The 11074-nt window shown below is 40.2% G+C and overlaps 1 protein-coding gene across 2 annotated transcripts; it reads right to left on the bottom strand.

The window, feature by feature from the left end:
• Nucleotides 1-5105: 5105 nt before the first annotated feature.
• zgpat (zinc finger, CCCH-type with G patch domain) lies at nucleotides 5106-10603 on the bottom strand. 2 transcript variants are annotated; one of them, XR_013502235.1, is made up of 8 exons: nucleotides 10418-10603; nucleotides 9238-9898; nucleotides 8346-8479; nucleotides 7916-8080; nucleotides 7521-7643; nucleotides 5862-6273; nucleotides 5354-5543; nucleotides 5106-5317 (listed from the first exon to the last, which is right to left on the bottom strand). XR_013502235.1 is itself a non-coding variant. In XM_078254385.1 (7 exons), exons 2-7 carry the CDS (start codon nucleotides 9840-9842, stop codon nucleotides 5411-5413), a joined length of 1572 nt encoding a protein of 523 aa, XP_078110511.1. In that variant the 5' UTR covers nucleotides 9843-9898; nucleotides 10418-10603; the 3' UTR covers nucleotides 5106-5410. The 2 variants fall into 2 exon arrangements, 1 of the variants encoding a protein (XP_078110511.1); XM_078254385.1 differs by having other exon boundaries at nucleotides 5106-5543.
• Between the last annotated feature and the right edge of the window lie 471 nt (nucleotides 10604-11074).

The following is an 11074-nucleotide window of genomic DNA, read 5'->3' as shown; positions in this document are numbered from 1 at the left end:
ATAGTCTAGCTAGCTGTCTGGATTTACCCTGCAGAGATCTGTGGAGGAGTTAACCATAGTCCTCATAAATCCAAGTTTAAAAATACAACACAAAGAAAGCAGAAGGTACCGGACATCCGGTGGAATTTCCGGCGGCATTGGAGCAATCCCGGAAGTGGAACGTCGAGGATATAGACTACAGTGGGACAGAGAGGCTGAGTGGACTAACTCTGAATTGTTTATTTAGCCACCAAAATCAAAAAGTATTAAATTACTGTTTACAGCAAATTATAACTTTATTATAATTTGCTCATTTCCACTTTAATCCTGTTCACATATATCTGCATTCTGCTGATCAACCTCAGTAAAACCTCTGATTTAATTAGATTTAAAAGCATGTAATGTTACAACTGAATGCCCAAAGAGATGTTGACCTCTGCCAACGAACTATTGTATTTCCAATGGCTCAGCAAAGGACCAACCATTGATCACTATGTAAAAACACTGACAGAAGAAAATTGCAATTAAGCACAATATGGAAAGACAGCACTTTAAACAAGGTGAAATATCTGCTTCGTGCTGTGTATTTATTCATTGATTCCAGCACATAATTTGCAGGAGAAAGGCTGACAACAATGAGTACAACAAGCACCGCCTTATAAAAAAGACGAGCTTAGCTAGTCTTTTGTCTGTATGCAAAGATTCATATACAGTATGAACGGATATTCTTTTCCATTTGTCCTTCCAGTTTTCTCTGGAAACACAATACAGCAGTATAATGTCAATTAAATTCTGTAATGAGATGAAGATGGTCTTTATGAAAGTACAAGCTAATTTACATTAAATGATAAGACATGCCTTTTCAGCAGGGATTTCATATGCATAATTTTAGTATTATACTTGGACAAAGGTAAAATACAAATGTGTACATCAGATGGTAGAGCTCCATAAAGGTTGAATGCCTCAAGAAAGCAGTGAAAAAGGCCAGGCAAGTACACAAAGTTATAAATTACAATTAAATGTAATTTTATTACATTTATCTTGCTGAAAAATTGACCTTCAATGCTAATTTCAATTAAGTGATTGTCTTTGTAGATCCATATGCCTTTGATAATTAATTTCGATAAGGAGACGTGCTTTAATTTAATAACTTAGCTGCTTGGCACATGATGAACCTGATGGTAATGCTGCAAGCTGCTTCCTGATAAACTGTTGGAAGATATCTGCCTGTATAGTTATGGATGTATGCATTGTATGTATTTAGGTATGTATGTTAAAATGTGTATGCCCAGCTTTAGTCTCCAGCTGACTTTTTGATTTTTCCAGCTGATTTATTTCAAAATTGGAACCCTGTAAAGGGGGTTTTAATATGTAGATAAGTCTGGATTTTCACTAGGTGATGATCCATGTAGAAGACAGGGAAATAAAGGAGCAGCATACTTGTATATTGTAGGGTAGATGTAGTTGGTCTAACTGTAATATTATAGTGCAGTAATATAAATAAAAATTTTAATCTTTCCAACTTGACCCACCAAAACATTAAACATTAAAGACAAGAGAATGCTTGCAATGTCTGCTTTGATGGAAGATGGAGTTTGCTCAGTTGTGGTGGAGATCTTTTGACATGACAACTGTTGAATGACGCCTGATATGGCTGAAAGCCCCAGAAGAAAGTAAGTGGATCTAGACTGGGTAAACCCAGGCCGATCTGCCGGCGATTTGATTTCGTCCTGCAGCTCATGTTAATGTTAAAGCTAATGTTCAATCTTAAAAGATTAAGCTTGGTCTGGTGATAGCCAGACTAAAGTGGACCTTGATATGGGATTGTTTTATTAAACTATTTCGAAGTCAAGAATGAACTTGTCTGTCTGTACTTAGGCACAGCGTGCTTTAAGCCAATGCTAACGTGAGCGTGCTAACATCCTATTGGTTTGTTCCGAATTTTTTTGTGCGACTCGATTACATACAAAGTCAATGCAGACGCGAATCGACCGACTGAACGACTTGAGCGAAAAACTTTCGTGACGCGGTCGTCAAAGTCTCAGTGTGGCGATTCTCGTGAGGTCACCGAGAATCAGTAATGGAGGACAGACTTATTGTCGATGTCTGTAGGCACCCAGAGCTCTACGACTCAACGTCAGTTCTGTACAGAGACAGAACAAAAGATGAGAAGGTTTGGAGAAAAGTGAGCGAGCCATAGGACTACATGGTAAGTTTTGAAAATGTGTATTTAATACTTGATTCCAGCTATCAGTTGTATATTACTATGAACCAAGTTAGCACTAACGTAAATAAAATAAATGGCTACTGAGCTTGCATTTTAACAGATTCAGCTTCATGACAACTGAGCAAACTCAACCGTTCCATCCAATTAAAAATAGTAAGTTGATCGTGAGCTGCGATTGTTTTGTCAAACTATTTCATTTAGTCTGCAACAGAGAAAAACATGAAATAATTGAAAGGGTTTACAACTTTCTGAAACCACCACACCAAAGTGTATCTGACTGTAAACTTACAATATAAAACTTGCAATATTCACATGAACTAGAATGTGTCATTGTGGTTGTAAAACAGATCAAAAAATGGTGAATAGTACAAATGCATGCAACTTTCGGTCGTCCTAGCAATTAGAAAATGCAATCCATGTCAGACTGCTATTCGTACCACAGAGACCCAGGTAGAATAACACCAACAATAACAACAATATAAAGCTCAAACTAATCCACATATTCGTAGGTCATTCCCTGTGGTCTGGCAGCCCTCAGCCAGACAGCTAAACGTGAATTCCTTAGTAAAACATCTGTCAAGGTGGCCTTCCAATCAATTTTTCAATCACATCTCCTTAATCACAAAATCCAGGTTCTGATAACTGCAGATTAGCAGCAAAAAAAACCCTAATAGGCCAGTCTGAATCCATACACGAGACAGATGTCCACAAGAGTGTGCAGTGCATACAGACGACCAAGGATGTAGAAAACACACCTAGACCTGAACACACACACACACACACACACACACACACACACACACACACACACACACAGAGTTAATCTGCTGTTGGGCTGGGCAGCAATACCTTCAGGGACCCAAGGCTCATAAATGGGGTGAAGCACAGAGCCTCAAGGGATCCCATTAAATCAACACACACACACACACACTGCATTTTGCCATTTCCCCCCAACAATCAGCAATGTTTAGTGTGATCCCTCCAGTCCCCAGCAATCTAAAAGTGCTGCCACTCAACCGATCAGAGTGCGAGCTTCCCTCAGGAGACCAAGTGGAGGGTTCATGGGTTCTGCACGTGCGGCTGCCCTCTGCACAACGAGACTTCAGGGAAGGCTTACAAAGTGCGCTGTATCTCATAAGGTATTTACTATCTCTTTCCCCTTCGCTGGGACTTGCTGATGGTCACTACTTCTCTAGCTGTCTTTAATGGCCTCAGGTTCTAAACTTTCAGTTTGCCTGAATCTTATAGAAAGCATTTATTTAAAAAAAAAAAAGTTAAGCAGCAGTTCTGTGTGGTTCTTTTGAAATGTTGTCCTGTTATTATGATGTATCACATTCAGATTAGAAATTGCTCCCTAACATCACGACTTAAACCTTTACTCGAGAGTCTGAAGGGCAGCAAGGTAGACGCAGGCACTATCCAACCCACCCACCACCTACAGACAGTGTGTGTTCGATCAATGAGCAGACAAGCTGCACTCCAAATTCATTATTTAATAGAGGGGTTATGGTCGTAGCTTCAAAGAAGCTGTGTATGAGCCGGTAAGAGGCGTGGGCGAATGGAGGGGCTTCACTTCAAAACTGTGTAAAGGTCTCCCAACTCCTGAGGATGTAATTTAAAAATCAGTCAGAAATCCAATTCAAGGTATGCTGCATTAACCATCAGAGCAGCCTCTGGCCAGAATGATTGAAACTTCTCACAGACAGACAAGTATGCACAAAGAACACATTTACAGTTTTTCTCAGTCGCTTTGGTACATTTCTCAGATCAGAATTGAAATTCTCAAAACTACCTGTTCAATCTTCACATCATCGTGTCACTTGTGCACATCAAAAAAGCAGTTTCTCATTTCTTTGAACAAGTTGCAAATGCTTTGGTACATCCATGCAAATGATTATGTACAATTCTCTGCTGTTTCCTACATTATCAATTTCTTATGTCATGTTGATCAAAATATATTAGAATGGCTCTCTGTTGAATAGTCTCACCCCCACAACATTTAGGCATTAGTTCATAGCATAAGTCTTTACATGCAAAATGGTTGAACAAGTTGTCATAATATGTCAAGTATATTTCATACTCTTTTTTTTTTTCTAAATCTGTCCTGAATTGGTAAATTGCTCCCAGGTGAATCTTGACTTTCTCTAACGAAGGTGCATCTCATGAACCATCAACTGGCAAGTATATATATATAGCTAGCTAGCCGGAGCACAACACAACGTTACAATGAACGTCAGGAGGTGTAGGAAGACTGCACTGTAATTCCTACAGCACTGCATGTACAGTTTTCCCTAAGGAGATATCCTATGTTCACATTTCTACTTTAGTTTTTTTTTCTTTGTGCTATGCAGCGCTGTCTTTTCCTTTCTGTATCGCAATGACATGGTCTGTCAACAAATTACAGTACAAACAGTAAAAGCGTAAATGTGAATCTTGTCCAGTCTCTTGCAATCAAACTCCCACATACACTAAGGTGTAACCTACAATTTACAATAATTGTCATCAAAACTTTAGCCATAGTTTACTTCAGAACATCCCTCCAGAGTATACTTATAATGAAAACTAACTATGACTAAGCAACTTGACTGTCTTATCCGTACACAATGACACAAGGCCTTGTGATTCTGATGGCACTGACATGTTCATTGACACAGATATTTACTTTTGAGAGATGAACTAAGGATTTTGAGCAAGAGACTGGCTTTTGCAGGTAATCCATGGTGTTTTGCTATTTGTACGAATTGTTTTGAGAAATGCACTTACTGTTTTGCAAATGTCAAGGATGATTAGAGAAATGTACCAAAGCGACTGAGAAAAAATGTGAAAGAAAAATGCACAGTAGGTTCTTCAAGCACAGGGTTTTTAGCGCTGATGAAGAAAAATACAATGAGACAAAACGTTCATCACAAATCCAATTTAGTTTGTAACATTACTGTGAACTGTACAATTTGAAACCAAACAACTGTTCAAACAAATGAATCTGCTCAGTCCTTGAAAATAAAATGAGAAGCAGAAAATCTTCAGCAAATGTTGCATTCTCCATAAAATGGGCACCACCGCCAGCTCGAATCCATGATGCTGTTGAGAAATAACGCTTTAAAAATTAAACAGGTTTGCAAATAACTGACAACAGGCAAAGGACAAAAGTTCATTTCAGGCAGGCAGTGCTTCCATTCATCCCCCAAGTCTTTGAAAGAGTTGAGCTTAAAACTCAGTCATCTTCTTGTGTGTGTCAGCCTTCCTGTTTTCTCTCTGGATGGACAGCTCCTGGGCTTTCTGCTGGGCCAGCAGCTTGCGGGCCGCTGACAGCTTCTCTTCCAGCTGCTTCACCCTGGAGCTTTGCACACACAAATAACAAATAGATTAGGAAGTGGAGAGAGATGGGGAGACAAGTTGGTTTTAGCAGCACTTTCCAGAATAAGTTGGCCACGAAGTGTCTAACTTCCAATCTTTACACCTTATTTAAACTCCCACAAGCCATCTTGACAGAAGCATCATAGCAACTAGTTCGCTCATATTTTACAACAAATTATAGTTGTGCATTTTTGTATGCGATTGCTAATGTGTCTGCTCTCTCGATAGAGAAGGTTTCATTGGTCAGATTAGACATATAGAAATGTACAATATCGGAACATACACAGGAGTCAGTACTGACCTGCCCGTCTGTCTGCCGAGTGACTCAGTCAGTTTCTGGATCTCCCTCTCAGTCTGCGACACCCTCTCAGACGCCTGGAACAGCTTCACATTTAGAGTCCTCTTGGTGCTTGTTCCTCCCCTGTAGGCCTCCACCCCCGACGCTGCTGACGGTGCAGCAGCACCCCCCTCAGCAGGATCGGTGCTCTTGCCTCCTAGCTTGTGGTTGAGAAAGTCGAAGACGTTACGGCGCCCTCCGGTGGCGCCCCGAGGCTTTCTGCGTCTCTTTGGACGGCCTGTTTGTGTACCATCTTTAGCCGCCTTGCTCTGGGTGCGTCTCTGTGTGAGCTCGGCACATTCGTCCAGAGACTTTCGTTTGGGTAGGACCACTGCCATGACTGGCTCCACTCGACCCTCCTGCATCTTTCCTAAACCTGAGGGGAAAAAAGCGACAGAGTGGGCAAGAGGGACACGTGCACTTTACAGGGGAGGGCACAAAACAAACACCTGGCAACACATTTTAACATACATTTTAAAGCTAAAGTTAGGGTATACTTTTGGGAAAATTTGACATGTAATATATGCTTTTTAAATGACTCTTGTTGGCCAAAGTCAACCTATTGCACCCAGCTTATTACTTAAATTAAATGACTGTTTGATATTTTTTATTTATTATTATATGATTGGAAGTTTGTGCAAGACCCCGTTGACTCATACTTGTACCTCTATCCATATTAATGTTCTTTTTATAATTTTTCCTTGTCATAAGGATGTCCCGGCATATATGAATGTGATTAGATGATGAAGATGTCACTCAACTAAAGGGAGCTGTGATTCCAGTGTGAGTGTACTCCTTGTATTGCAATATTATTGATTTTGATTTTTTTCATGCAGCACCTATCCCACTGAGGTTTTGTGGATGTGTACAAGACCACTCTGACCTGTAGTAGTACTTTAATAATGCCCATGGGGAAATGTGTCCTCCACATTTGACCCATCCTAACTGTTTAAGTGCAGCTGGCAGCCACAGTGCAGAGCCCAGAGACCAACTCAAATCCTGAGGCCAATATTTTGGTCAAGGGCAAATATTGGAAGGATTTTGAAAATCTAGCATGCATGTGTTTGGGGTAGGAGGAAACCCTGGGGAAACATGTGAACATGAGCAGAACATGCAAAATACCCCCCAGTCGGCCCTGGTGGGGTTCAAACCGGGACCATCTTGTTATGAGAGGACAATACAACTGAGGAACTATGTTGGTTGTAAAGATTTAGCATGCATGTGACAAAGAGGATATAAAAGTATGTGTTTTATTTTTAACTTAATACATACTGTGTAAATATACTTATACTGTTTGTACCTATACTTATATTGTTTAATAGTCCATCTAAAGAATGTGTGACGTGCACCAACAACACCAAAACAAATTCCTTGTATGTGTTAAAAAACGTACTTAGTAATAAAACCCTTTCTGATTCTGATTATATATATATATATATATATATATATGTTATGTTATTGCTTTTATCAAATGCTGGTGAAACATTTGTATGGAGTGTAATGCATTGAATGGCTTATGTAAAAGAACAAACAACAAACTTAAGCAAGCCACAAATTATTAATTTGATCAGGACAGAACGTTCAGAACCTAAAATGTGGTTAATGTTGTGCCCTTAAACTTACCCTTCCCATATTCGTAGCCCATTTTGAGCATAAGCTTGGATCCGATGCCTCTGGTATGTGCCTCCCAGCCACCAAAATTTGCACTGATTGACATTTCTGTGTATTCTACAGCAGAATCCATAACTGTTGGGTAACAAGTGGAAATCAAAGTAGAAACGGTCAGTTACTTTGTCCAAAAACTTTCAAACAAACTTCATAACTTTAAAAGAAACTTGAAAAGAAACGTCATAACTTTAAAAGAAACGTGAAAACAAATTAAAATGTTTTAAAATGTTTACTTAGCACGCAGAATGGAATATAAGGCCAGTGATTGGAGGAGGCTTACAAACTGCCTCTGCAGTTCTATGAAAATACACCCAAGTCACATTTTATCTTTTGCAAGATTTCATCAACACCTTTTGCGTAAGCCGCATCTTCTCCATCTCCACTGTCGTCCAGGTCAGAGTCAGAGGAGAGCGGGTCATCTGCTCTCAAAGGCGGGATAATGCAGTCGGCCTCTACCACAACATCTTTCAGCAGCACTGAGTCAAACTTCACAGTGTAGAAACCACTGTCAATTTCTACATTTAGAGAAAACAGTTGAGTCAGCAAAACATTCAAACTAACTGGAAACATATCATCGACCATTGTCTCGGTTGATTTTGTTACATTGTGAAATTGTATTCAGATTACTTGCTGAAGATTTTCCGGAAATGTATTGTATCACATTTTTGGACAAGGTGACACATTTTAAGTTCAGTCAATCTTAGTGTGAACTTATTACCAAAACTGTCAGAGTTTACTTTAAAAATACATTGTTAAAAACTGGTCCTATCATCAGAATACCTTTAATTTTGGCTGGGTACCAGATGCCGTCCTCATGTCGAGCCAAACAGGACGAGCCTTCTTCAAGATTACTGAGGTCAAACTCAAGGAACTCTCTGAGTTCCGACACATACACCACTTCACCATGGGAAAACCTTCAATAAATGGGGAACAGAGACAGAACTGAGATCCAAGGTGATAATACAGTAAATACTTGAGGGATTGAACTATTATGGCCTATTTAAGCTCATACTGTACTAGAAAACACATCATCTATAGTAATGTATTCTTGTCAGAGTGAAAATCGGTGTTTGGTGTTTTAAACCGGGCAGCGCAGCAGTGGTTATGTTTAGAGTTAAGGTTAGGGTTAGCTGCCTAGAAGGCGACGTTGGGGGCTTAAAACACCATTGAGCGTGAAAATCCACAGAGGGTCGCTGGTTCAAGTCCCCTTACGGACCAAAGTACGGTGGTGGACTGGTAGCTGGAGAGGTGCCAGTTTACCTCCTGGGCACTGCCAAGGCAACCCCCACCTGCTCGGGGCGCCTGTCCATCGAGAGCTGCAGCCCCCTCACTCTGACATCTCTCCATTTGTGCATGTGTAGGTACTAAGCACATATGTGCGTATTCCAGACCTGTGTGTAATGTCTGCTCTAACAACAGAGTGAAAACATTGGGAATAATAAAATATAAATTATTATTATTTATTTAGACAGTCATGGGTCACCAAAAAATAGCAGATCAACAGGGTGACAATTACATTATTAGAAATGATTAGTCCACCATGTGGACAATGGGTGACATTTGCTGGATGATATCTGCTATTACATATAAGGCGGATATGGGCAAGTTAACATAATACAACAATCTTTTGTGGGTATAAGTGTACAAACACAACAAAACAGTGGTACTTTACCTGCAATTATCTGGGAAGCGACATTTGTCCTCTAGGTAGAATGGACATGGTTTCATAGACTTCTGGGTGGGGTAGACATAGAACACTCTAGCTTGTGCCTCTTCTCCATCTGGCGGTTCTGCCCCGACCACCATGGCATTGTGATACTCCAGTGTCCCCCATGTTGTCCTGTAGGGTGCTCTTACTTTGGTACCACTGAGTGCATCTTCTTCATCTGCCTCCTCCTCTTCACCATTCTCTATCCCACCTTCCTCCTCATTGTCCCTCTCTCTAGTATCGGAGCTACTACCTGACGACTCCCCGAGTTCAGAGTAGAAAGCAGCAAACTCATTGTTCAAACTGTTGTTTGCACCGTTTGTGTCAGCTGCTGCCTCTGAGGCGTTTGCCTGCAGTCCATAACTGTCCTCGAGGCTGGCCAGAAGCCGACTCTTTTTGACAGACACCAGGCTGGACTCTGTGAGCTCTATCAGCTGACAAAGGTCCTCTTTCAGTTTGAGCAGGTCTGACTGCTGGGATGGGTCCAGGCCAGCTGACAGGGCTGTCTCCACCTGCTGCAACTGGGCAGCATAGGTACTGATGGCTGCCTCAAGGGTTTCTTCTTCCATGCTGATACTTGGCACAGGGCAGGGCAGGAATGGACAGCATCAAGCCTCCAAGACACCTGAGGAAAGAGAAGATGGTTGATTTAAAGTTGAATCAAGTCAAGAGATCTCAGCAGAATGAGTAGATGGACTGATTGAGCTGCACTCATGCAAAATGTCATTCTTCTTTCTCATCACCCGAGAATACAATTTGTCATATTTTAGTGGCTATCTATTGATAACAAGGACTCCGTAAATTGGCACACTGAATTTGGAAGGACACAGTAAAAGAGAACATGACGGTGATCAAAGATTTAGGAAATAACGTGAACGTACGACTGAGCCAACGCTATACAGTGTTATGTCTTAACGTTACTGTAATAAGAACTAGCTAGCACATCGTACACTAACGGTATGTTATGGAAGCTTTTTCGTAAGATTAATAAAGCTCCCGTATCTGATAAGGTAACGTTAACATAAACTTCGACCAATGATTTCTATGAATCTTTAGGTTTTAGCTAATGGTTTTAGCTAGCTAAATGTTAGCCGTGTTTAAGATAACTTTTTCAACTGATCAGAATAAACTAGCATTACGATACCTTCGTAATTAGGCTAAAGTTAGCTGTCTGACACCCACGGCACCCACGGAAAAAGTAGCAGCCATGAAAAAATGTGCTATGTTAAAAAATGTAGTAATTCAAACAGCTAAATTAGCACTATAACAACAGAAACCAGGTCCAGTTTAAGCTAGCAGAAGAAGAGGATCGGTAGACCCATGTTGTGAATTGTCTTTTCTTTCAAAATAAAACAAATGTCTTCAGACGGATGGTTCTGACAGCAAACATACGTTACTGACATTACACAGTTAGAAATGCAGCTTGCTAGTGTTAAACTAGTGTCCAAAGGTATGCCAGATAATTATTTTTCATACGACTATCATTCATATAGTAGCTTTTTTCAACAAAGAAATCCCTAGTCTAGCGTTAGCTATATCATAAACACGATTAAACGATTGAGATTTCTGTTAAATAGTTGAGTATTAATTTAAATATTAAATTCAATTCGATAATGCCTCATTGACATGGCAAGATTCATACATTTTTACAACGAAAGCATCGTTAATTATACAGTTTTAAAGGGGTTTCTTTATCACTGTAAAGCGTTATGTTCTTTTATTTTGATAAATCGCCAAATGGCCAAATCCGGAAGTCTTATTTTTTACCTTACGTCAAACATGCGCCTTTGACGCAGAATCA

This window comes from Sander vitreus, chromosome 7 (assembly GCF_031162955.1).
Source record: "Sander vitreus isolate 19-12246 chromosome 7, sanVit1, whole genome shotgun sequence".
Taxonomy (NCBI): Eukaryota; Metazoa; Chordata; class Actinopteri; order Perciformes; family Percidae; genus Sander; species Sander vitreus.
The sequence above is the reverse complement of the archived record's forward strand: the minus strand, read 5'-3'. Positions and strand labels throughout refer to the sequence as shown.